Source organism: Heteronotia binoei, chromosome 5, assembly GCF_032191835.1.
Source record: "Heteronotia binoei isolate CCM8104 ecotype False Entrance Well chromosome 5, APGP_CSIRO_Hbin_v1, whole genome shotgun sequence".
Taxonomy (NCBI): domain Eukaryota; kingdom Metazoa; phylum Chordata; class Lepidosauria; order Squamata; family Gekkonidae; genus Heteronotia; species Heteronotia binoei.
The window spans coordinates 106219160-106246858 of NC_083227.1; the positions used below are offsets into that span (position 1 = coordinate 106219160).

The 27699-nt window shown below is 42.3% G+C and overlaps 1 protein-coding gene across 11 annotated transcripts in view; it reads right to left on the bottom strand.

The window, feature by feature from the left end:
- DOCK3 (dedicator of cytokinesis 3) overlaps positions 1 to 27699 on the bottom strand; it is a 340630-nt gene that overhangs the window by 41147 nt on the left and 271784 nt on the right. For all 11 annotated transcript variants that reach the window (XM_060240011.1, XM_060240010.1, XM_060240016.1 and 8 more), the window contains 8 exons: positions 26346 to 26432; positions 23955 to 24059; positions 19554 to 19695; positions 14973 to 15139; positions 11695 to 11781; positions 10162 to 10341; positions 8885 to 8968; positions 175 to 291 (listed from right to left, as the gene is read on the bottom strand). In XM_060240011.1, coding sequence (XP_060095994.1) covers positions 175 to 291; positions 8885 to 8968; positions 10162 to 10341; positions 11695 to 11781; positions 14973 to 15139; positions 19554 to 19695; positions 23955 to 24059; positions 26346 to 26432 — 969 coding nt within the window. The remainder of the gene's footprint in view (positions 1 to 174; positions 292 to 8884; positions 8969 to 10161; positions 10342 to 11694; positions 11782 to 14972; positions 15140 to 19553; positions 19696 to 23954; positions 24060 to 26345; positions 26433 to 27699) is intronic.

Sequence of the window (27699 nt, forward strand, 5' to 3'; positions counted from 1 at the left end):
GAACAAAAGAAAAATGTTGTCCATTTCCTTGTAATTTTCTTAATGTCTGATTTCTAGTAGATCACAACTTTTTGTATATTCAGCTTTCCTCACATCTGCTATTTTATCACACAGTAAAATATTTCAAAATACTGCTGTATTTTTTTTAAATAAACACCATGATTAGCAACTTACATGATACAAACTGGATCGCATCATCTGGAACTGGTCAATTAATTTTTTATGTAGTGGGCGCATCTCCGGATGTACAAATTTTTCATGCACTGCCAGACCTACTCCTAGGATATGAACCTATTAACAATAAAATCAGAAAGGCTTCATAATTACAAGCTATGCACCTCTCATTCACTGAAGAAAAATGGTTTGTAAATATTTGTAGCTCAATTTGTCAGGTTGCTCATGATTACTATAACTGAATTCCAGATTGCATCAAGAAGCAACAGGGAATAGGGCAAATGGATGGCATGGGGCAAATAATCTTAACAATCTAAGAACTCTCTTGATGGATCAGACCAGGGCTCTGTCTAATCCAGTTTCTTGTTTCCAAGTTTGCGTCCACGATGTAACTGCTTTCCATGTAACTCTCATTGCTGCTGAGATTGCAGAGATAATTGTGGTGGCAAATAAGCATCTACATTGAAGTTTCCCTGCACTTTCCATGCCTCAACACTCCATGGGTGCCACTTGGCCATTTATTGCTGAGTTATAAAGAAAAACACAAACCTAGTACCTTTCCCCTTATAAGTTTGTAACCAAAATTTCCCCTAGCCAGCTGCTCAGCCTGTCCTACTTAAAACACAATTAAGGTGGAGGAGAAGGGAGGCAGTTGCCTTGCTGATAACAAGAAACTTGTCTGGTTAGAAAGCACTTTTTCTCCCTGTCCCAAAATACTGTTGACAGGAAATAGGTTTAAGACAAAGAGAAATACTTCTTTACTCAATGAGCAATTAAATTGTGAAATTCGATGGCAGTAGATGTTGTGATGGCTATGAGCACAGATGGCTTTAAAAAAATATTTAGATGGATTAATGGAGGATAGCTCCATCAATGGTTACTTGCCATAAGGTAACCTCCATATATAAAGGCAGCATATCTCTTAAGTGCTAGTGCTAGGAGGCAACATCAGGTTGTGGACTGACTACTGGACTGATCCATCAGGATTCTTATGTTCTTAAGAGCAAAAGATGCAAACGGACAAGGTTATGCTGGTCTCATTAAATGCATGCACTTCACAGTTGGTTCTGTGCTCCTTTAGAGACCTATTCTTCATGAAGCAATATCAGCCACTGACCCTCACCACATCCCATGGCAATAAACCCCATAGATTAATTGTGTTACATAAAGAAGTATTTCTTAAACCCATTGTTTCAGGAAGGAAAACTCTCATGGAAAGCAGTCATTTAGCACTTTAATACATGATGTTTGCTGTCTCTCCAGTTCACATATATAGAATGTGACAGAAAGGTTGCTGAAACTTATTGAGGCCACTGTTGAGACTTTCAGGTCATTTTTCCTCCATGCTCATCTCTGTGGAAGTGAATGATAGGTATGAGCATATCACAAAAAGACCATGAGACTCTAGGAAGGAATGTGAAGGACTCCGGATACTTTTGTCATTTTTTTTCTATAAAAGGCATAGTGAGAAAAAATATTAGTGTGTAAATGTCAAGAGATGTTTGGGGGTTTTGATTTAATTAAGATATTCTTAGTTAAGGACTACTAGCAAGAAGTGGATTACACCTTACAAGGTTTGGGAAAACATGTTTGGCAGAAGCTTCACAAACCAGATCAAGACAACTTTAAACTGAATCTGTATGGGATGAAGACATAAACCTGAGCGGGCTGAAGTTGAATCCAACGAAGACAGAGGTCCTTTGCTTGGGTCGCGGTGCCCTGGGAAGGGAAATCCCCTTGCCGATTTTTGACGGTGTGCTGCTGAAAGCGGCACATAGGGTCAAGAGCTTGGGGGTTCTTCTGGAGCCTTCACTATCAATGGAGGCACAGATAGCGGCCGCTGCCAAGTCCGCGTTCTTTCATCTCCGACGGGCGAAGCAGCTGGCCCCCTTCCTAGAGCGCCGTGACCTAGCAACGGTGATCCATGCTACGGTCACCTCGAGATTGGATTACTGCAACGCTCTCTACATGGGGCTGCCCCTGTGCCGAACTCGGCGGCTGCAGCTGGTGCAGAACGCGGCGGCTAGGCTGTTGTTGGGACTCCCAAGATGGGAGCACATACAGCCGGGGCTGCGCGAACTGCACTGGCTGCCAGTGGGATACCGAGTTCGTTACAAGGTGCTGGTTATCACCTTTAAAGCCCTATATGGCCGAGGACCTGCCTACCTGAAGGACCGTCTCTCCCCATATGAGCCCCAAAGAGCATTGCGGTCGGCTGGAAAAAACCAGCTGACCGTCCCTGGGCCAAGGGAGGCCAGATTGAAGGCCACCCGAGATAGGGCCTTCTCTATTGCTGCTCCACTGCTGTGGAATCAACTCCCGGTAGAGGTGCGGGCCCTGCGGAGTTTGGAACAGTTCCGCAGGGCCTGTAAGACCCACCTCTATAAACTAGCCTTCAACCAATGATAAACTAGGAAATGCCTCTAAAAAAGTGCTCTTGGTTACTGAATTTTATGGAATTATTGAAGATCGAATGTTTTAGCACCATTGTAATTTGTAAATTTTAACTTGTAATTTGTCTTAACTTGGATTTTATTTGCAATTTATGTAATCTGATGTATAATGTATTTTATGTTGTAAGCCGCCCTGAGCCTGCTTTGGCGGGGAGGGCGGGATAGAAATTAAAAGTTATTATTATTATTATATTATATTATAAACCGGATGATGTGAAAACCTAAGTAGTACAATATAGGTATCTGGGAATTATAGCATGACATATCTATCTGTTTGTCTGTCTGTCTATTATGGTGTTTATTTACAACACCATAAATAAATAAAGACAGCTTTAAAAACAGACCAAAATAGCAGAGAAGGCATTAAGCAGGGATGCTCTTACTGTAACTGTTGTTCATTCAGTGGTCTTCTGTGCAGGCATACAACATTGAGATTGTGAGTGTGCAGCCCAGCTGTGGAAAAGATTTCCAAAGCTTTCTAGTAGGTTAGGAACACCCCTCCTTCCTCTAATGGTTTCCTGCCAAATGATCACATGACCAAGGGGAGAACTGCTACTACCTCAGTTCTCACTGCCAGAGAGCCCAAGACACTAAAGTTACAGAGAGGTCACAGTGGGGCAGGAAGGAGGGATGTGTGCCTGCACATAATACCACTTGATGAACAACAGTTACAGTTAAGTGCAACCCTGTTTTCATCATCATGGCTTCTGCGCAGTTCCATATTAGCAAGCTCACTGAGTGAAGCAGGTGAATGTGAAGCTCTCAAAGGAAGACACTATGGAGGAATGCCATCTCACCTGTTGTTTACTGCCCCATACTGACCTTCACCCAGAACTGCTTTAAAGGAGCAGGGAGCTCTCTACAAATGTCACAACAGAAATACATACAGGAAAGTGGCAAAGAAAAACAGCACTCTTCTGGAGAGAGTCAGGATACATAAAGTGGCAATCAACAGCCATACACTCAAGACAGAGTGTGAAAGCCTCTACCAGCCCACAAGGATGGGTTGTGTGAGGATACTGACCAATCCTTCCCCAAACAACAGAAAAACAATGCTAATGATTGTTAGATATGTAAGTGGGATTAACGCCGGATTTAATGTTTTTTACATTTTTATGTGTGATTTAATTTTTGTTTTATCAAACTGTTTTAAAACTGTTGTTACCAACTGTGAGGAAAAGCACCTCAAGGGTTAGTGATTACTACAGGACCTAGTTCAGCTTGCAGGTGTTTGTGACTTGAACTTCCTGCAGCTACCATCCTTTTCTCTTTTGAGGCTGGACTCAGGCATGAGGTAATTAGTCAATCACGAGAACCTGTGCCCAGCTGTATAATTATTAGGCAACTCACCAAGAAAATCACGGAAAAAATAGACAGAGAAATCCAAAGCATGCGTGTTGGAACACAAACCGAGAGTGAAAAATCTTGTGATGGATGCTCCTTTGGTGGAGCATTTCCTCCAATTCAAGCATGAACCTGATTCTTTACGCTTCTGTGTGCTGCTTAAATTTCCAATAAGGTTGTGGGGCAAGGTAGACAGCAGTAGATGGCTTCATCAACAGGAAATGTGGATGATTTTCAAATTAAGGACCTTAACTCCGCATGGGCTAAATAATGATTGGGACCTGACATGTTTTCTGTAATTGAGGTTAGATATGTGCTTGAATGATTTCTTGTGATTTGTAAGTTTTGGTTGGGACACTGCTGTAGCTTGCTACACTGTATCTTTAAAGAACGCCTAAACATGTCACACCTGTTACATATAAGCCACTTGTAATTGTTTTCCTTAGGACTTTTCAAGTGCCCTTCAATGTGATAATGGAATGGCGTTTTTTGCCCAGGGTATGAAAATATTGTTAAAAGGTATGTTTTAACTTTTTATATTAAAAATTGGTGGCTCATTTGTATATTGCTTAAATTTTATATGATCTTGTTATGTATTCAGGATTATTTGCAGCTTGAAGAAGCTTGGGTGAAACAAGGGTTCCAGTACGACCTTGTCTTCTCAATTTTTGGATTGTTGGCTGCATATATTAAGAGACATTGATCATCTGTACAACTATTTCACCAGGATTCTTTGGAATAAACTGAGCAATTTGCCACAAAGACTGGATTGATTCTTGGTGAACACGTTCCCTTTTGTGTTAAGGACTAATTGTATGGTCTTTTATGAATTAATATATGCTTATGTTTTCTTGTATTGTTTACTAAGTTTGGTGTTGATACGGAGGCTGGTCTTTACGGAAAGCCTTCTGCTTTGGATTTCTCTGTATAATTATTAGGAGCAGATATTAAAGCCCTCTGGAAAGTTGCATGAGGAGGGATTCCTGATTGGATCCAAAAGACCACTTGATGCCAGGGGGCAAAAAGTGACCCAGATGAGGTCAGGCTTGGGTCTCTGATAGGGGCACATGACTGAAATTTATAAATTGATGATCGGGGTAGAGAGAGCTGACAAAGAGAAATGGGTAGAGAGAGCTGACAAAGAGAAATGTTTTCCCCAAAATTCCAGAACTCAAGTGCATCCAATGAAGCTGATGGGCAGTAGGTTCAGTTTGGACAAAAGGAAATACTGCTTTACACAAAGAATGATTAAAATCTGGAATTTGCTGGCAGAGGATGTAGTGATGGCCAAAGGAATAAATAGCTTTTAAAATGAATTAGATTAATGGAGGAGAGGTCTATCAGTGGCTACTAGCCATGGTGACTGAGGGAAACCTCTATATTCAGAGGCACTAAACCTCAGGCTTTCAGAGCAGGGAAACCAATGGTCTCTGTGTCCTGTTGCTGGCCTTCTAAAGGAACTAGTCTGGCCATTGTTTGAGACAGGATACTGGATTAGATGGACCGCTGGTCTGATCTAGCAGGGCTGTTCTTATGTTTTTAATATTAAACCTTTAAGGAAAGCAAGAGTTTTGTAACAGTGTAAAGTGATGGCTAATACAATTGGGGTTTCCCCCCTATATTTAATCCAAACTTGTGACAAATTGGTCATATAATATTTTCAGACTCTGCTGAGGAAAAAGTCAATGAAAGCATATTTCTACAATCTACACAGACATCTATTTATTGTGGAACAATTGCTAGACTAAGTTAGGTTAATGTAAGATAAGTAGTAAAAAACCCTCAGAAACTACTTAACTTTCATTAAGCAAAAGGTAAACACTTCTATCTAAAAAAACCCAGATTTCCTACCTGTAACTGATGATCTTCGAGTGGTCATCTGTGCATTCACATTCATGGGATGAAGCGCCAGAGCCGATTGGTAATACCGAAGTCCGGGATTTTTCACTGCCTGACCCCGGTGGGCATGCGCTAACATCCCTCCAGTTCCTTCCCACCACCGCCTATCTAAAGTACCCATGACCGGCAGCAGAGGGGAAGGAGGGTGGGGAATGCACAGATGACCACTCGAAGATCATCAGTTACAGGTAGGAAACCTGATTATCTTCTTCGTGGTCTCTGTGCTTCACACTCATGGGAGATTAGCAAGCTAGGTTTACCTGGTGGCAGGAGCTGGTGGTTATGCAGAAGTAGCGGCTTGAAGGACCAGGGTATCCAGCTGTGCTCTGCAGCGCTTCCGGACATCCAGAAAATAATGTCGCATGAAAATATGAGGGGATGCCCAGGATGCAGCCAAACGGATGTCCACCAAGAAAGCACTCTTCAGGAATGCTGTAAATGTAGCCATAGCTCTAGTGGAATGCGCACGGAGTGGCCCTGGCAAGGGACGCTTCGCCAACAGGTAGCAGAGTCTAATGGCCTCTGTGATCCACTTGGAAAGTCTCTGTGCATAGGAGACAAATAGATTGGGATCCTTTCTAAACGGCTTAGTATGACGCATGAAAAACAACAACGCCCTCTTAACATCTAGGGCATGCAAACGTCTCTCTTCTGCAGAAGACGGAGAAGGATAAAATGTACGCAAAATCACCTCTAGATTAAGGTGGAAACTAGACACCACTTTAGGGAGGAACGAGATGTCCAGAGCCAAAGAAACTCCATCATCATGGAATGAGATGTATGGAACATCACACCGCAGAGCCACCAATTCACCTGCCCGCCTGGCCATAGTGATGGCCACTAAAAAGGCAGCCTTCCAGTCAAGAAGATGCAGTGGGCAGGTAGCCAAGGGTTTAAAGGCTGCCTCGATAGCCTTTCTAGGACCAATTGCAGATTCCAAACAGGAGGAGGACTCTTTGATGGCGGCTGAAGCCGCAAAAGACGTTTCAGGAAACGATTTGAATGAGGATGTGTGAAAACCGATATGCCATCCACGGGATCGTGATGTGCCGAGATTGCAGCTAGATACACTCGAATCGAGGAGTGATTAAGCCCAGCATCCACAAGAGTCAGTATAAACTCAAACACAAGCTCCAGACTAGTATTATGCCCTTGTCCCCCAGAAATGCAAGGAAATAGGAGCAGCGAGTTGATAGCTTTCTACTGTTCAACATTACATGCTTCACTCTGTCCAAGAATTCTGAAAGTTGACCCTCCAAGCCGTCATTTTGAGATGAGGGATGTCGTGGTGAAACAGGAGGTGCGGCTCTGAAGGAAACTTGTGGTGACACCCTCCCGTCATGGCCAGGAGGATAGGGAACCACTTCTGTCTCGGCCACCATGGAGTAATCAAGATGCACTCCGGATGCTCTTGGGCCAGTTTGTGAATCACTCTGGTGAGAAGAGGCATGGGTGGAAACAGGTAGAGGAACTTGTTCATCTATGAGAGTAGAAGACCATCCCCCAGGGACCCTGGGTCCATTCCCCCTCTGGAACAGAATAGCTCGCATTTCCGATTGCTTGCCGTGGCAAACACTTCTATCCTGGGATGACCCCAGTCCAGGAAAAGAGGTTCTAGATAAATCCAGTTCATCTCCCATTCGTGATGGGAAACCTCCCCTCTGCTCAAGGAGTCCGCTTGCACATTGAGCTCCCCCAGCAGGTGGGTGGCCACAACAAAGGTCTGGGCAGCTATGCAGGCTTCCCAAAGCATGAAATGGATAGCTCCCAAATGGATATGCCCACGGGCGTGGGTCCCAGCTGGGCAAAGGATGCGGCCGCTGAAAGGGGTCTGGAGTCTCACCAAACCGATCAGGCTGAGGTATCAGCAGCAGTTTCGGTGTCGAGCGGTCCTTCGGCTGGGAAACTTCGAGGTCCGACATCAAACATGGATCGCCGCCTTCCTTTGAGCATGCCGACCGCTGTGTAAGATCAATCTCCAGATCAGAGCCAGACAGAGAGGAGTGTTGAACATCCATCGGACCTGAGGGGCTTTTTGGTCGAATCGGTGAGGCAAAGATCTTTTCCAGAGGCTCTCCCGAAACAATTGCTGGGTCCTTCGGTGGCGGAGAAGGGGTCTGCCGATCTTGGCGCTGCTTCTCCTTCCTATGCTTCTTGGACTCAGCGGAGCAAGAGTCCTGATCCCCTTTGGCCTTCTTGGCTGGAGTCGAGGGTTCGGACTGGGATACCAAGCCCGTGCGCTTGTGGGGGCGGTCGGCTCCCTGGAGTGGCTGAGTTGGCTGGCTCGACAGTGAGACTGGAACCGATGCCGATGTGGCCATCGAAGTGCTAGGTGACGCCGATGTTGACATCTGCGGTGCGAGAGCCGATTTCAACAGCGCCGCTGATAGTCTTGCCGATCGTTTTTTTCTGGTTTGCTTAGAAAACTTCGAGCAATTATGGCAGGATTACACTCGGTGACCTTCCCCAAGACACAACAAACAGAGGGAATGTCCATCGGGAGGAGGAATCTTGCTCCCACACTTAAGACACCGCTTGAAAACCCCCCAACGCTTTTCCATAGATAGGAGATGGCAGGAGGAGGGGGGAAAGAAAACCCCCAAAGGGTAGCAACAATAAACTAACAGTCTCTTCTTCTTCTTTTTTATAGAACAAGAACGAGGAGAAACCCAGAGAGGAAAAAAGGTAAGTGAACTACCGACCGGAGCAACCACGAACATGTCTATCCGACGCGGCGGTAAAGAAGGAACTGGCGGGGTGTTCGCGCCCACCGGGTCAGCATGCGCAGTGGGGCTGTCGTGCGTGCCCACCGGGGTCGGGCGGTGAAAAATCCCGGTATTTGGTATTACCAATTAGGGATCGGCGCTGGCGCTTCATCCCATGAGTGTGAAGCACAGAGAACACGAAGAAGATCTGAATAATGCTCTGACCAATTACTTTACTCTGACTATATTGCTAGGGATATCAAATCAAATCACAGTACTTTTTCTTCATCTTTAAAAGCACAAGGATACCTGTTCATGCATCAGCTCTTTTAGTTGTGTGATTTTTTCTGCATCTCCGGGGTGAGTGGTGATATACTCTCTATCAAAAAAAGCCTAGGGAAGAAAAAAAAACAAATTTTGACTAGAAACTGAATGTTCCTTAAAGACCATAAAGAAGGTAGAAAAGACTCCAGCAGTCTTGTTTTTACACTGGTATTACGTAAGTGTTTTAGAAAATACATGCATATAGAGTTCTCAGCTCTGGCCCTAATTTTGGATATGGGACTTAAATTTATATTTTTTACCATAGTATGTTCATCCTCCCCCCTGTTTTTCCTGTTCTACTTTTTGTCCAGCCCCATTTTCCGCCACTTTTTCTTCTTCTCATGTTTAAAAAGCCTTAAACAGAAAACAAAAATGATGGTGGTGGTACTAGCAGGTATGATTCCACCTTACAGTCATAGTTCAGTTGCAAGTCCAAGCCCTGCAGCTGAAGACCAATGGTATAGACAATTTCTCCTTACATAAAATAATTCCTACTGAATATTCTCATTTCTGAGACCCAAAGCAGCATAAATTTGATCCAAACATACATGCTAATCATTATCACTTCTGACTATATCTTCAATTATTTTTAAATTTCTACTACTTCTATGCTAGAAAAACTGTGGGAAATAAGCAATGTGGGACATGAACAACTTAAAAATTAATAATATAAAAAAGGAGTGTGTTTTAGCATTCTATGTAGGTGAATACATAATTTTATGTAAGTTCTTTTAGAAATATATATCTAATTCCTGGCTCACAAAATAGTAGAGTGGATATACCTTTAGGGCTATGGCCTGTTGAACATTAATGAGGCCAAAGACAATTCTCCCTTTCTTCAGAAAAGTATTTTATTGCCTGCGTTTAGCATTAGTATAGGAACTAATTTGTTTGTACTATGCTATTAGAAATTGGGTTTTCTAAAGATAGCAGTAGCTTTCTGTTCTATAACCAGTTCCCAAGGTCAGTTCTTTTTTCTATGAACTTCACTAATTGTATTGGGACTGAAGTGTTTTGCATTATCACTACTTTCTTAATTAGAACACATACATTATTCAAAATACTGAAACCTCCAATATAAAATCTTTACAGCAATGCTTAGCTGTATGTACATTTTAATTAATCAGAACAATCTTAATGTTCTATTCCTGTTACAAGCATCTGTCATGACTCCTTATATTATTAAAAATTAAAAATTCAATATAGCTAGAAAACTGGTACTATTAAAGAGTTGCTACAAATAATAAACAGCCTCTGCTTACCTCCTGATATCGTGCTATGCCACCATTCACAGCTGCATCAATAACTCCATTCAGGCACATGCTGAGTAGGTTGATGTTACCGTGCATTTGTTTGTGTTGGTACTGGCTTATCAGTGTCCTTAATTCCTGGTTTTTGTTCTCCACTACTTGAATGGCATTTTCCAAGGGGCTTACCTCAACCTGCAAGATAACAGATGACCAACACCATCCTGGGCAGACATATGGAAATGAGAACAGGAAAAACAACCCCCTTCACCTCTAATTTTTTCAGTTGAAAGCAGCATAGGGTGGAAGGGAAGGAAGGATGAAGCCTCTCCTGCTGCTGTGCCATGCTCCAGAGCTGAGCCTCCCCCACCCATTTTTAAGATCACCTCTCCCCATATGAGTCCTGCAGGTCTCTATGATCAGCTACCCAACATCTTCTGGTGGTCCCTGGTCCCAGAGATGTCCAACTTGCCTTGATCAGGTCAGAGCCTTTTCAGCCCTGGCCCCTGCCTGGTGGAATGAGCTCCCCTTGGAAATCCAGGCCCTGCAGGATCTGCTTCACTCCATAAGGGCCTGTAAAACAGAGCTCTTCCACCAGGCTTTCAGTTGAGGCAGCGGACGTCACCTGTCTTTTGGTCTCCTCCCTTCATTCCAGCAACTGGGATCCAAAGGACTTTTTGGACTGATAAGTCAGTACTGTAGAGTCAGAGTTTTAAATTTTAGCTGTATTTTTATTGTGATTTTAATCTGCTTTAATTGTTTTGTTTGCTTTTTGTTGGAACCTGCCCTGAGCCTGCTTTGCAGGGAAGGCGGGATATAAATCAAATCAATAACTATAAATAAATAAAAGTTGCATCTCTGCTCAGCCATGAAAAGTGAGTCAGGCTGGGGGAATCCCCAACCTGACTCACATATCATGTAAGGAGGCCCTTTTAATTTTATTCTTGAGAAACAGCAGTATTTACTCAAAAGGAAGATGGCCCTGAATGTAAGATGGCCCCCTAAAAATGCTTACACAAAGAAATGTGTTTAAACTGTAACTTTAATATGAATGTAAGTTGACTCTATTATTTTGATGGAATACCTGGGGAAAACCTAGCATTGCACTGGAGTTAATACTGTATCAGTGGACATATGCCACAGACCGGCAGCATAGCATTTCAGCTGATCTTACCAAACATTAGGTTTGGTTAGCAGTTACAACAGCAGTCATATTGGACTGACAAAAACAAAACTGACAGTGTGGCAGGCTGGGCTCTCCTTGATCACTCAGTATTGCTTCTCTAATTATGAATGCTATCTCAACTAGTGTTAATGATAGTGGGTTTGATCCTATAAAATCATGAGAACTGTGGGGGTAATTTCACTTGGAGACCCCAGGCTCTCAGGATCAGCTTTTTGGGAGATCATGGGGGCTCCTAAGGGAAGGAAATGCAGGCACATTCATAAGGTTCCGCCTAATATATTTATATACATGGTGGACAGAAACTTTTCTACTCTTTTGCTATATATATTCAGTGCTTAAGAAACAAATATAATCCATGTTACCAGTTCTCTTCTCTCTACTTCAAACCATCGGGAGATCCCAGGTAAACTGTGAGTCAGGGTGAGAGTGGTACGTTCAACCCACAAGCTCTGCAAAAGAAAACACAGAACAAGCAAAACACAATATTTCAAGTTCAAACAAACCACAAGCAAAACACAATATTTCAAGTTCAAACAAACCACACATGTAGATGATAAGAATATAAGAAAATCTCTGCTGGATTTCATCAAAGTTCCATGTAATCCTGTATCCAACAATGGCTAGACAGGTGCTTCCACAGACTGGACATTGAAAGTAACAGCTTTCCCTGTTCGTTTGCTCTGCCAGGGATTGCTATGCAGAAACACGTTGCATCTTCTGGCAGCAAATTCCATAAATTAGTTATGTATAGTGGAGAAAAGTACTTTTATCAATCCTGAGAACTATAGGAAAGTTCTCTGTTTATCCACTTTAATCATACATCATTTTATAAACCCATTGTCCCCTTTTGATGACAGCCATTAGTTTAACACTGCAATCCTAAGAGCACTTTCCTGGGAGTAAGCCCCACTGAATAGACCTTAGTAGAATTCAAAGTAGACCTTCTTAGGATTGCTCTCTAAGTCACTTTAAAAGAAGAGTGCAAAAATTAATGGATAAGGCTATCAATGACTATTAATCATATTTAATCCTCTTACATTCTGAACCCATTTTAGAATGGCAACTAAGACATTCTGGAGAAATGATGATTAAGAAATTGACAACTTATTTCAGCAGACTCTGAAATAAGCCAGGGGCATCAAACATTCAGCCCAGGGGCCAAAACTGGCACACTCACAGAACTTATTCATTCTGTGAGCAACTGACTTGAGGGAGGGAAGGTAGGATGCTGCTTGGGTGTAGAGCAAGGTGCACATGGTTTGGTGTGTATTGTTGAAGCTGTCAAGAAATACAAAGGAAATGGCTAGAGGGCAGGTTTATGCTTCATTTCATTTCATTTGATTTATATCCCTCCCTACCCCACCAAGGTCGGCTCAGGGTGGCTCACAACATAAAAATTCTAACAATAAAATTCAAGAATTAAAATACAATAATAATTTACATAATTAAAACAACTAAAATATCAATACATCAATCAGTCACAGTATGCTATCTTATAGTCTTCTGTCAGAATATTTAAATGTTTCAATGCCGGTCAGTTATAAGCCAACCGGAAGAGGACTGTCTTACAGGCCCTGCGGAACTACGTGGCTGAGGTAAAATACTATTGGGGGAATGGCAGCAAAAGCAGAGAAAGGGGAGGCATGATGTTTTTCCCCCTTCTGCCTCCTTTGACTGCAGCTCAGTGAAGACTGGTGAATGCACTGCATGGCGGGGGTGGGGAGGGCAGTGCCAGGATCAGATCTACATGTTTTTTTAGGGAGGCAAAATTAAAAAATGGCGCCCCCTTATGGGCCATTCTGTTTTATGGTCCCATAGAACACAATGGACTCTGTACCCAATTTGATGCCCCCCACCTGTCGGCACCCGGGGCAAGCACCCCCCTCTGCCCCCCCTAGATCTGGCCCTGGGCACTGCTGAGCTGTCAGCACTGCCACCGATGAACCAACTGTGACTGTGAGGAGGATTGATGAGAGTGGGTGTGCAGATCAGCGATTTGCTGCCAAAGGGTCAGTCAGCAGGGGAGAAAGGAGGAGGAAGACTGGCACATGAATTGGGAGGAAACTGGGCAGTCTTACGCATGCTGCTCTGAGGGGGGAAATCTCCTAGCTTTGGAAGTGACTGGAGGAGAAATAGGGGAAAGAGGGCACCACCATTGGTGCTGCAAACCCAGACAGCTGCATAACTAGGAGGTAGAATGATTGTTGGGTCAGATGAGGGACGGTGACTCTTCTCTTCCCATTCTCAGCCTGTGAGAGAAAAGGGGGCAAGGGAGGGAAAAAAGCACTCCTTGGAGGTTTTTGAAACAGCTTCTTCATCAGGCCTTCTCCTCAGCCCTGATGCTTCTGTGGAAATGCAGGAAGGATGGGGGTGGAGGGATCTGGGACAGCCAGGTTCAGACCCCGTCCTCTTGAGCCAGGATCTTCTACCAGATAAATACTTCTGCTGGAAGAAGACCCTGAATTTTGCTTAACAGAATGATGAGATTCAACTCATTACAACTGGGTCACCTGAGGCCAATTGCTCAGCCTGGATCCCCTCAAAGGGTTGTTGACTGAGATGGGGATGGTGGATGGAGGAGTCTGTTGTACCTCTCAAGATCCTCAGAGGTACAAGTGGGGGTGGGAGGATGGGGAGAGAAAACAGAGTGAGACATGGATTGTAGTCATGCTCAGCTGCTGAAGCTGGACATATGGGGAAGGGGTGCTTAAAAACTACCTTATTTACTAGCAAGGAAGATGACATCTCCTAAAAATGCTATATAAATGAACAGTAACTAATTTGTATTAAATTGTAAGTTACATTCCCCCTCCCCCTTTATAGTATCCCTTGGAGAAAAAAATGGTCTTGCATATGATTAAATACATTTATTGGGGCTTTTGTGGGTTTTCCAGTGAAATCAATTGCTTTCCCTCCTAGAAATTAATTGCTTTTGTTTGTATTTTGAGTAAAAATAATATTGTTAATTGCATTTGCCTGTGTCCTTTATAAATGTATATTCCCAATGCCTGGCATTACATTTTATGGCACACATGGCCAGGCCTGACAAAGTAACATTTATGTCAGAACTCGTAACAAATGAGTTCGACACCTCTGCTTACATTCGAGGGCAAAAAAATCTGAATCCTAAAATGCTCTATTCCAATGTTATATGTTAAAGTTAGCAAGAATTTTTTGTGTCCTTCACGTTTCTTGGGAGTTTCAAAAGCTCTTATTTGGCTATTATTATTAGTCCCTATAAACAACAACATTGCTTAGGATGCTTACAAGAGGATGAATCACTGTTGTGCAAGAAAAAAGTGCATAAATGGTAACGTTTTCTATTAAATCTATTCAATGTGTTGGATCCTACTACTTCTTTCAGATACACAGACTACCTAAAGATCAAGGAAGCTCTCTGGAGGATCCTCTGCCAGAGAAATGCTTCTCATGCTGGAAGAAGCCCTGCATTCAGCCTAACAGAATTGTGAGATTCACCTCATTACATTTTACTGCAATTTATTTGCTCACTTTTAATACCTTTGGATACTTTAAAGTGTATTTTAAGATAGTAATCACCTAAGGCTACTGTTTCAAGCAGACATCTAACTTAAGGAACACAAACACAGCCAGGATAAACACTACTTTTAAGCATTCCTACCTTAAATTCATTTTCCTTGTCTTTTGGGCCTTTATGGAATGGCCTGTCATAGCGGAACTTTCTGATGTTGTTAACACGATAAAAGCTCTTTATACGATCAGGAACATGGTCCATTTGTAGCACATCAATATTATCTGGAATGGGAGTCACTGCATAGATCTGCAAATCTGTGAAGGACTTGAGTCAAAGAAAAAACAGTACATAGCACCCAACATGATAAGTCAGGTGAGTTTCACATATTACACTGTTAAAAGGCATATTTTGTTGTTGTTCAGTCGCACAGTCGAGTCCACTTTTAGCGACCCCATGGACAAAGTCACGCCAGGCCTTCCTGTCTTCCACCATCCTCTGAAGTCTGCTCAAATTTGTGTTAGTTACATCAGTAACGCTGTCCAGCCATCGCATCTTTTGCCATCCCCTTCTTCTTTTGCCTTCTGTCTTTCCCAGCACCAGGGTCTTCTCCAGTGAGTGCTCCCTTCTCATTTAGTTGCCAAAGTATTTGAGCTTCAGCTTCAGCATCTGACCTTCCAGGGAACAGACAGGATTGATTTCCCTTAGGACTGACTGATTTGATCTTCTTGCAGTCCAAGACGCTCTCAAGATTCTTCTCCAGCACCACAGCTCAAAAGCATCTATTTTCTGCGCTCGGCCTTCCTTATGGTCCAGCTCTCACAGCTATACATTATTACTGGGAATACCATTGCTTTGCCTATACAGACTTTTGTTGGCAGGGTGATGTCTCTACTTTTTATTATACTGTCTAGGTTAAAAGGCATATGCCAGACTTGAATTGCATTCAATATGATTTCCAAATCAAATATTATTTCTCTTAAACTGAGTTGACACAAAACTGAATTTTCTTTTCATTATTCCAAAGCAGTGAAATTGTTAGATTCACTGAAGGCCATGATTCTGTAGAAAGTTAAAAAATTAAGAAGCACTGCTTTAGAAACAGAAAACTGGCCTACCTTGTAATTGAACTGCCATATAACTGGACAGTTCCTGTTTGAATCAGTTTTCATTCTCCACATTTGGTTTGTTACTGAAAAGACATAAATCTAGTAGCTAGTTTCTTAACTAGAACCATAAATTCTGTTCCTGACATGCTCATAAATCCTCTTCCCCATCTCTATTTTCAATCCTGTGATACCTGAGCAATATTCACACTACCTTTCTTGTGTGCCTGTTACAGGCATAATGCATCTGCATTATGAATCAACCTTCACACTCTCTCTCCAATCATACCTCAACACAAGCACATATATGCCAGCAGGCTGGATATCTATGTGGCTTTTGAAGGCAGGCTTCTGTTGCAGACCTGGAACAGGGTGGCTTTGATGCTCAGCAGTTGGAGTCCAAGCTCTCCCTGTTGTTGTCACTTGAGGGATGAATAAACACATGGAAGAGCATCTACAACCAGTTTTGCTAAGTGCTTGGCTAGCAGAGGGTGGTCCCCCAGGAGTTGCCCTGCAGTGGACCTGGCAGCCCCTGAAGCACATACAAGCTGCAACCATGTCCCTCCCCCCTTGACACATGCTATCCTGACCTTTTGCACTTGTCTGGCATTCACAGCTTTTTTTTTTTTAAGCAGGAATGCACAGGAACGTAGTTTCAGTTGGTTTGGTGTCAGGGGGCATGGCCTAATATGCAAACGAGATCCTGCTGGGCTTTCCCCACAACCCCCCCCTGCGCGAAACAATGGTGACATCAGGGTGTGTGGCCTAATATGCAAATAAATTCCTGCTAGGCTTTTTCCTACAAAAAAGCCCTGCTGGCATTCATGTCCAAACCACCAGCAAATGAAAGGAGCACCTTGGAAGTTACATCAGGGGATTCTGTTCAGGGATTATGTGGAATTGCTCAGCACTCAGCATGGTGGGGCTTCTCCCCTTGCACTCTGCATGGCTTCTCATGTTCTTATTCACGTATCAGTGACACATGAACACACAAAGCCGCCTTATATTAGTCCTGTTCACAAGTGAAAGTGAATGCATGTTCAATTTATATACAATGTATGCTTTGTTTTTCTTTCTTGGTTTTTTGGCCCCACTGATGGACCTCCTGATGGTGCCTGGGTTTTTTGGGGGGGGGGGTTTGCCGCTGTATGACACAGAGTGTTGGAATGGATGGGCTATTGGTCTGATCTAACATGGCTTCTCTTATGTTCTTATACAAGCACTGAATAATTCTCATGTTGCATACAGTGCTCGTGCAGTTGAACATGCGATTTAAACTCCACATTTAGATCCCAGCCATTTTCTGTAACATGTGAGCAGGATTACTAAATTACACCATCAGTCTATCAAGGTCAGTATTGTCTGCTTTGCCTGGCAAGGACCTTCCGGCATCTCAGCAGATATATTCCAAATCACCTACACCTGATTCATTTTGTTTTGTTTGTTTAACTGGAGATGTAGGTTCAAACCAGGCTTTTTCTAAATGCAGGGTAGATACTTTAACACTGAGCCACATTCCTACTATGCTTATTTCTGAAAATATTGGTTCTTAGTTTTAGGCTTTAAACAGTTTGGGATAGTGGTACCTGAAGGAACACCTCGTTCCATACTGTCCATTCCATTAGTTAAGACCTTCCTTCTCTTTGTATCAACCCTAAAGGTGAGGCTGGTAGGAACTACAGTGTGATGCCTTGCCTGTGGAATGCTCTCCAACTTGAGGCCTGCCTGGTACCTACCTTACAGTTATTTAGGTGCAAGGCTAAAACATCTCTTTAAATCAGACTTAAAATTACAGTATATTCTATGTAGCCATTTGTTTTTGTGGCCTGCATAGTGCTGTTTGCTTTAATTTCTGGAACAATTTGTCCCTCCATGAGGGTTTTCTCAACAACTTTCATTATTTTATGTTGCATATTTTAACTGTTTTTTAGTTGATTGTCTCAAGCAGGTCTCCAGAGAAGTGGCCTATACATTTCCTAAATAAATAAAATACAGTATAAAGCAAATCATCTTCAGTATGTGGTTAAAGTGAAATGAAATTAACAAAAGATAAAAATATTGAGCATCACCCAAGCTTTCTGCACAGTGCTATGTGCACCCACAGCTGTGTGTGTGCATTCCCTTTTTCTTTAATAAAAGGGGCAGCTCTGCATTCACATTCCTTGACCAGAGTGGTATCCATCATCGTCTAGGGAGAAGATTCTGCAGATCTATCACTGTGGGCAACCTGCAGCCTATATAGCATAATCAGGCTGAAGATGATAGAACACAAATACAACTGAAAACATCATTTTTTCTCTCAAAGTTACATGATAGCTCTTTCTGTCTGACTGAAAATTAACATGTATTTATTATTATTTATTTCATTTAGAATATTTTTATACCACCTCTCCAGGAACTTGTACAAGGCTGTGATGTTTTTTCGGTTCCAAACAGAACCTTGGTCTAGAGGCCTGACTCTAAAATTTAACTAAGCCTCTTAATTGCAAAACATTCTCTTGCAAGGGCTAATTGGTATGGCATGTGGCCTTCAGTTAAGTTGTCAAGCACCTGTTGGAAGTTGGTACCATCCCTAATGACTTCCAATTAAAAGAAATTCCATGCAACTGAGAGAAGTATCTCTCTGAAGTTGTGAGAACCAAGGACAAGACTTGTCACATGGCTTCTTGGTTTCTCTGGCAACCAGGGAGAAGATTATATCACTTCTAAGATTCTGATGGTCTCAGGGCCTGAGAGCAATCAGACTCTTTCTATAAATTACATTATACTGTGCTCAGAATGGGAGTAGCTTAAACCCCTAACACTTCATCATATCAAAGACGGCTAGCAATCCAAAAGCTATGCCTGGCTGAAAACTTCTCTGTCTTGTGAACGTCCTTCTTGTCTGGAATCTTGGTAACGATGTGCTTATGTGTGAGCTAGTCTGGAAAAGAATAAGTCTTTTTATTTTGATTTTCCTTCACAGTCTTGTATTTGAAATATATATTGCACCTATATAAACCATTTATTTTTTATTAAATTTGTGTGAATCTTGTCTCTTCAGTCTCAAAGCCTAAGTCCAGAAGCCTTGGCTAGCTTGCCTGTAATTAAAGGTAGTTTGGGAACTCAGTGTTGCAAGCCTACCTTGCAGGACTGCTTTCTGGAATAACTTTCCTGAGAGGCTCAAAGGATGGCTGTGCATTTGAAGTTACTTGGGAATAGTCTCAGAGCCTGGTAGCAGCCTGCTGTTTAGCCTGAAGAGAGGGGATAGACTCTCTGAAGGATCTTGGTAATGTTTTGACTCTTCCTATATATCCTGGATATCTCTCTTTCCCTGGGCTTGGAAGAAGGGGAACCCAGTACAAAGGCAACATATAAAATAAAATTAATAAAACAAAATATTAAAAGAATATTTGAAGGATTATACAGTTAAAAATTTGCATATTGCTTTCCTTCACAATATCGCCAATTTTGATTTTGATTTTACTTTTGATCAAAAATTTGATTTTACTTTGTATCATTTACTTATTTTTTTAAAAGAGTAATATAAAATATCAAAATTCTCATATATATGTTGTAACCATAAGATCATTTTCATTGTACAGCAGCCTGATAAACATTAGACCAATTTTGCATTAAAGGATACACTGGGCATCACATTGCAGAATGCTATCATCTGGGTGATTAGGGTGCTGCATTGCAATGGCCTGTGGAAACTCACTAAGCATCCTCTGTTGGAAGGCCTCCAATCTCTCATAATCATGGCCTCGACAAACATACTCTTTGTTCTAAAAAAAAAAAGATAAAAGAAGTAAGTGTGAAAGCTGAAGTGTTTTCTCACTATTGTGGATAGAAAATCCTCTCAAAACAAATGTTCCTTAAGATATTGTCATAAAAATGCCAATTTATTAATTTCTGGACCTACACATCAATTTAAACCAATGAAAATATTATTGCTGATTCTCCAACATCAAATTTCCAGCCTGTGAAATACTTTAGTTAACAGATCCAATCTCAGAAATGTCTGTTTACTGGATCATTAAATGAAAAGCAGAAAGATGACACTTTATGTGGTAGTTAATTTTATTAATTCCCACTATGCTATAAGAAAGATTGCAATAAAGCTGCATAAAAGAATAAATATGGATCCAGATTATTAATGAAAATAAATTTTATCTGACTGTGGCAGAACACATCTGTTCTGACCTGCAGGCCTTGTTCCACCCTGCCCTCCTAGGAGTTCCCAACTCCCTAGAGTGGCTTTACTCTCAGGGTAACCTACCACCACCTGATAAGAATTTCCACTGTTTACCCACCAGGAGGATCAGCCTGCCCCCCAGCTCCCCTTCACAGTTTTGAGGCCTTGCCTCTGTATCTCCTGCTGTCCAGCACCTGGCCTCCGTGGGAACAAATCAATGCCTTGGGCATGACTGTCCTTCTTGCTGTATGTGCCCTAACTGATAATAAAATAGGAAGGATCTTTTAGGCTTAGCTGTTTTAGTTCTTTACAGGGATAAATCTGGAGCTTTATCCCTGGAGTTGTTCTAGCCCTCAGCCCACAAACTCTGCAGATGCTCCAGTAGCTGCCTTTTTGTTACTAAGCTCAATTTAAGGTATAAGCTATCACATAAAAAGCCCTTTATGGCCTTGTCCCCTCTTATTTGTGGACCACCTTTTGCCTTATGCTCTGCCATGACATCTTCCTTCATGTCAGTAAATCAAAATCAACAATTGCCTGTACACATGTTTCTCCAGTGTGACTCCCACTCTGCGGAAATGCCTGTCCAAGGAAGTCAGGAAAGCTCCTAGTCTCCCAGACTTCCGTGAACTATGCAAAACTGAGGGCTCTTCTGCACTGGTAATAGGGTTGCACTGTACAAAATGGTTCACAAACTTATTTTGATAAATGATTGAGACTGTGGCCTACACTGTTGCATAAAGCTTATTGTAAGTAGGATCCTATTATGTAATTTCTGTACTGCTTAATGTATGATGTTAATACTTATGTTGTTCTTCATTCTTTCTCGTGGTTCCAGACTTCGAAAATCCTAATGCACTGGTTACTGAATGTCCCATTTTGTTGACTGTACTGACTCATGTGTAATCTGCCCTGAGACTCTGTGAGAAAAGGCAGACCATAAATTATGTAAATCAATAAAGTTAAATTATATGTTTTAATTCTGGCCAATTGCAGAAATTGCTGATATAATAATGAGGTTTTCCACACAGAGATAATTTCCTGTGGTTTCTCCCTGCTGGTGCAGTTGCCAGTCAGTGCAGCAGCAACAGGGCTTCCACATGGTGAGCTTCCCTGAATTTTCCCTGTACCTATAATTTCTCTCCTTACATCAAGGGTTTTAAAAACGAACAAACCCATATCACCAGATTGCCAATGGTGATCCACTGCCACAATCTCCCAGTTCTCAGTTTTCTTTCTTTTTTTTTAAAGCCAACTCTCTAGGACCTTTTAATTGTGAAGTTGTAAGAGGGGAAGTACAAGCTGTACATTATATAACAGTACAACAAAAAAGGCCTAGAAACTTACATTGAAATGCAAAGCTAGGAACTAGTACACTGTTGCAACAGACTGCATTAAAAAATCCTCTAGTGCAAGTAGTAAATGGTGGCTGTAGGGCAGCCATCCCAACCTTTTTGGCACTAGGGACTGGTTTTGTGGAAGACAGTTTTTCCAGGGGGAGGGTGATGGTTTTGGGATGATACAATTGTGTACTTTATCTCTATTAGTTTGACATAGTGGTTAAGTGTGCAGTCTCTTATCTGGGTTTGATTCCCCACTCCTCCACTTGCAGCTGCTGGAATGGCCTTGGGTCAACCATAGCTCTTGCAGAGCTTGTCCTTGAAAGGGCAGCTTCTGGGAGAGAGCTCTCAGCCCCACCTACCTCACAGAGTGTCTGTTGTGGGGGAGGAAGATAAAGGAGATTGTGAGCCACTCTGAGATTCGGAGTGGAGGGCAGGATATAAATCCAATGTTGTCGTCTTGTTATTATTACTATCTTGTAATATATAATGAAATAATTATACAACTCACGGCCCGGTTGCTAACAGGTCATGGACTGGTACCGGTCCATGAACCGGGGGGTTGGGGACCCCTGCTGTAGGTTTTAACAAGAAAAATGCCACTCATGGGGTGGGGGCATGGGAAAGATCTTCACTTTTCTATCCACACATCAGCAGCCCAGCTTTGCTGTGGTTTTTCCAAGAAGACCAAAGTAAAGTAGGGTTTGAAAAGAATGCAGGAAAGCTAGGGAAAAAAAACCATAGGGGTGCATGAAACCACCACAAAGTTGTGGAGAAATAAGATTCCCCCCACCCTCCATTTTTCAATAGCATTCAAGCTGGGACCCACTGCGCCTCTTAGTCTGGCTTCTCTTCTCCACTTTCATCTAGGGTTCTCAGGTTCAATTTTGTCCCCAGCAGAGGGGGGGGGGATTTGGGGGGGAGCATTCTGGGAAGGGCAAGGTCATCCTGATGCAACTTTAAATTTTAAAGGGAAACTTTAAAGGGAAACTTTAAATTTCCTTCGGCTGGGGGGAAAAGCAGGAGTGGCGCCTGCCCTGCAAGAGGCAAATAGCCTCTTGTAAGGTAGAAGCCAACAGCACCCGCTTGGAAGGAGTGGACGCCAGGTGCTGCCATCCTGAAAGAGGCAAAATTGCCCCTTGCAAGGTGGGAGCTGGTGGCGCCTGCTTGGAAACAATGAGTGCTGCACTCTGCCACCCTGCAAAAGACAGGGTGCTGCGCTTGCTGCCATCCTTGCAAGGCATGAGCCAGTGGCACCCGCTCTTTTCATGTGGAGCCCCAGAGAACTGTTGGGTGGTGGGACTTCCCCTGCTGGCCAGGTGGCTGGCATGGGTGGGGGAGCCCTAAAAACTGGGGGAATCCCTGCCAGCACCAGGGGATTGGCATCCCTATACCTGTTTTTCTCTGTTGACACCTGCCCTTTCCCAAGAAGCTTCCACTATCTTACTACATATGTTACCCAGATAAAACAATTATCTCAAAATACCCAATACATTCAGATTTAACCTCTGAAACTACAAGACACATTAAGCTACTCACCGTAATATGTATATATTCTTATTACTACTTGCATTGATTGATTGTATCTTTATCTAGCTTTGCGGACAAAAATTGGCTTTCATAATTGCTCACATCAATCCCAATATGATATGACAAATCAATAAAGTGGTCCTTTGGGAGAAGATTTTCAGCTGGCTACTTCCTGCCTCTGATGATTCCAGGTGGAGGGAGGAGTTTCTCTGCTAGAGCTGTGGCCAAGCATGGTGGTCCAGAGCCCAGCTGCTGCCTCTCTTCCCTTTCCTTGGTTTTGTGTTTGCTACAATGCTTATGCTCATTTGCTGCAATGCTTATGTTCATTATACAATACTTAAGCTCAATGCATGTGCTTATTACACAATGCTTATGGTCGTTATTATTATCCCGGGTGTTTCATATTTATCTGTAATTATATTTATTTAAGATAAAAGGAGCAAAACTGCACACACAAAAATGTAGGGAAAATCCACAACAGGTTTATATTCCATATAAAGGTACCCCAACACATTTGAAATAGCACTATTTTTGTGAAAAAGAAATAATCTAATGCATTCTACACTGGACTCCAGTGTAAAATTATTCTTACAGCGTACACCAAGGAATATTTATTTTCATTTAATAGGTGAATTTTGGCATCTAGTTTCCTAGAGCAAGAAGTGACAACGCAGTGAAGCATCTTTTTCCCACAACCTCTTGAGTATTTTTGCCTACCTTAAAAAGGTCAACATAATTGCCTCCTCCTAACCCAGCAGTTACTAAGTAGCATTAATATTAAGTACAAAGCACACGTACAAAAAGTCCTGTGGAAAGTATTTTACTTTTTGTATTCAGCAGTTGTATTCCTTTCTAAATTAGCACTTTTGTCACTAAACTGGACAAAAAGCCTACTTAATATTTCCTGTCCCTCCGCAAAGAACCCAAATCCCTTCATTATAAGTTGTTCGTGCATTAATTCTTATTCTAAATGGCTTACCCGAAGAAAGAAGGGAAATTTTCTTCCATAAAAACCAACTCTGAAAAATTCAGGTTCCAACCGCTGCTGTTCCATTATGTTATCATAATAGGTAGCTTCCATTTTCTGGAGATGGAAAAAACAAACAATGGGCTCAAACAATGTTATAGCGGAAGACCTCTGTAGAACTTCAGGCTTGAAAATAACACTTCACCTTTAACACACTACCAGCCATGGAATAATTTCAAAAATGGGACTGGACCTAGTGAAAAAAATCCCCTGATAGAAGGGACTTCCATCACTGAAGGGAAAACTCTCTACCTTCTTCCTCCTGCTGTAACCCAGCATGCAAATAACATTTAAACTTGCTCTGTTTTGAATTATGGTTTTTCATTTTTTTTTTGAGTCAGCCCTGTTCTGTGGATCTGGTACCTACCCAATAGTCTATATAACTCCTGTGGAAGGGAACTTCTAGAAAGATAAAACTGGCAGACAGTTTGTTTAGTTTATCTTAGGACCAATTCATATGATAAAAGTCCTGTGGCGTGTTTAGAAAAGGGGCTTCAGTCTCCCAGCCTGGGCTGCTTCCAAAAACTGAAACAAAGGATCTCTCTTATGTGTAACTATAATAACATGTAAGTTTCCCAACAGAACAAGCAGCAGCTCCATGAAGCTATTTTTGTTTCTGAAAACAGTACAGTGGGAAGTCTGAAGCAGCTCAGGGTGGTGTACATCATTATTAAAAACATACAATTGATTAAAGTGTAAGATAAAAATTAGTTACAGATATGATCAATAGACCATAGAACAGTAGATTAGTTTGTGACATCTGAAGAGTGTGGCTAAATGGGCCTGGTCTGGCCTGCAGGCCCTGTTCCACCCAGCCCTCCAAGGTTTTCACAACACCTGGAGAGGCTTTTCTCTCTCTCTGGTAATTTGCCATCACCACCTGACCTTTATAAGGATTGTCTGCGAGGGGAATCCCAGCTTCCCTTCCACATTCTGAGGCCTTGCCTGTGTCTCCCACTGCCCAGCATCTGGTCACCATTGGGACTGCCTTGTGTGCCCCTGTAAGAATAGCCATTTGGCAACTGTCTGCCTTCTCTCTGGTGCCCCTTTTAAGATAGTGCATCCAATACGGTGGAGGTGTATGTGGTACAGAAAACCCAGCAGCAACAAAAGCTATAAAGTATTTGTTAAAAAGAAAATGCTCACAAGCACACTTTTAGTATATCACCTGACTGAACAAGGGATTCAAAAGAAATGGGCAAAATGCAAATCCTGTCCCTATCTCTACACGTACCCTACCAAATGTTAAAATATAGAACAGGCTCCCTTAGCTTAGAAAGTTACATATCTTGAAAGTATACATATCTTTACAGAATACATTATCTTGACGTTTCCTTCAGCTCCTCAGGACAGCACACGTTGTTAAATGGCTGCTACCTTCAGACCTCAGTTAAGGCAGAGTTCTGTCTGCTCAGATGGACTCAGCACCCATAAAGAGATCCTCCTCCTCACTTCCAGGAGTTTTATTACCTCTCTTTTCCCCACCCACTGACAAGGTCAGGCCAGGTCAAAGAAGCTTTTCCTGGAGAGCTCCAAGAGTTCCTTCCTGAAGTCTGTTTACTCTTTGAATCCTCCAAAGCTCTATTCCCTGCTTAAAGGTGGTGGGGGGAGGGAGCTTGACCATCATATTGTCTAGACCAGGGGTCCCCAACACCTGGGCCGCGGAGCAGTACCGATCCATGGCATGTTAATAACTGGGCTGCAGAGTGAGGCAGAGATACCACCCCTTTCACCCAACCAGGTCCCAAGCAGACGAAAGAGGCAATGCAGCCTTACTCCAAAGCACTACCTCTTTCATTCACCCGGGTCCCGGGTGGGTGGAAGGGGCAGCACAGCAGTGACCTTCACCTACCCCTCATTTAAAGACCCCCCATGAGGGGGCAGGAACAGGGTGTGGGGGCAGTCTGGGGCAGCAAAAAATCCAGCACCCCCACAGGTCCGTGGAAAAATTGTCTTCCACAAAACCGGTCCCTGGTGCCAAAAAGGTTGGGGGCTACAGGTCTAGACTTATTAGCAAATGTATGAAGGTAGGCTGATTGAACTAATGTCCCCCATTCCTGCATGTTCTCTTCCCAGAAAGATAGGAGGGAAAAACCCTTTAAAAACTCAGAGTGAAGGTTTTGCTCATTTCAGACTTCCAAAGAAAAAAAACACATTTCTTCACAAGAGAAACAATGAATCTTTACCCATATGATCACAATATTGATCCTGCCTAACATCATAAAGTAAGCATGCAAATAACTGCTTAGTTCATTTGTTTCTCAAGAAAGCCTAAGTGTATTTCACATTTCTAAGGCACTACATGTGACTGAATACATATTGTAAAACAAAGACACCACGTACCCGAATCCAGCTGAGGCTCTGATAATCATATAAGCTTTCATACTGAAAAGCCAATTCTCTGCATAGTGGGATTCCAAATTCCCAGCTCTGGGGGGGTGGAAAAAAAGATCAAAATCACAGACCAGGTAGGATTTTTAGACATACCGAAGTTAAGATGCAAATTTTAGTAGTTATAACCATGAGATCTCAAAGGATGAACAGACAAGATCACACCTGTCCCCAGAGATCATACTGATGGAATACCTCAGAGCTGCTCTTGCATTAGCCCTTTTATTCTTTTTTTAAAGAAAGCCCCATAACAGTTATTCAAATCCAAAAATTACCCATACATTTAAGAAAAATTAAGCTTTGAAAATTTATATTTTTATCTGTGTACTATTTCTGGGGACAACTTATTGAGATGATTTATTAAAAGTAAAGTGTCCTATAGCATATGTGTGCAATCCTGAATCCAAGGTGAATCTGTATTTTTCCAGTAGCAATTCATGGCCATTTTAGCAGCATTTTAGGAAGCTGGGTTCAGGTAGCTGGCTCGAGGTTGACTCAGCCTTCCATCCTTCTGAGGTCGCTAAAATGAGTACCCAGCTTTCTGGGGGAAAGTGTAAATGACTGGGGAAGGCAATGGCAAACCACCCCGTAAAAAGTCTGCCATGAAACCGTTGTGAAAGCAACGTCACCCCAGAGTCGGAAATGACTGGTGCTTGCACTGGGGATCTTTCCTTTCCTAGCAGCAATTAGATTATTTTGAAACATTTTTGAAAAAAAATGCAGTCCCTTCACTATAAATAGATCTACTGAGAAAGAATGTGAATAATCTGGTATCCAGAAGTATCATTAATCATGTTTAATACCAGGACCCCAAATTTCTGAATTTCCTGTCAAGACCACCAACACTATAGAGCCTTCTTAGTATAATCCATTGATGAGTTTTACCAGTTAGATTAAAGACAAAATAGCTCAAACAGTGCTACTTCAACATAACATAACATACACAGCACTGGCAGATAACCTAAGGAACCAATCCATGCCCATTTATTCACAGTAACAAGAATCTTCTGGTGGTCCCTGGCCTGAGAGAGATCTGGCTGTCCTCGACTAGGGCCAGGGCCTTTTCAGCTCTAGTCCTTCCCTGGTAGAACTCTCTACTTGAGAATATCAGTGCTCTACCTTTCTGTAGGGCTTGCAAGGCAGAGATGTTCTGCCAGGCATTTGGTTGAGGACAGCAATGTTCTAGCACTCCCATAACTCCCACCTCCTCCTTTTCTCCATACTCCCTCCATCCAGGAGGCTGGTAGATACTGAACCTATCTGTCATCTTTGACACAGGATACAGTATCTTTCAGTACTGTTTTTT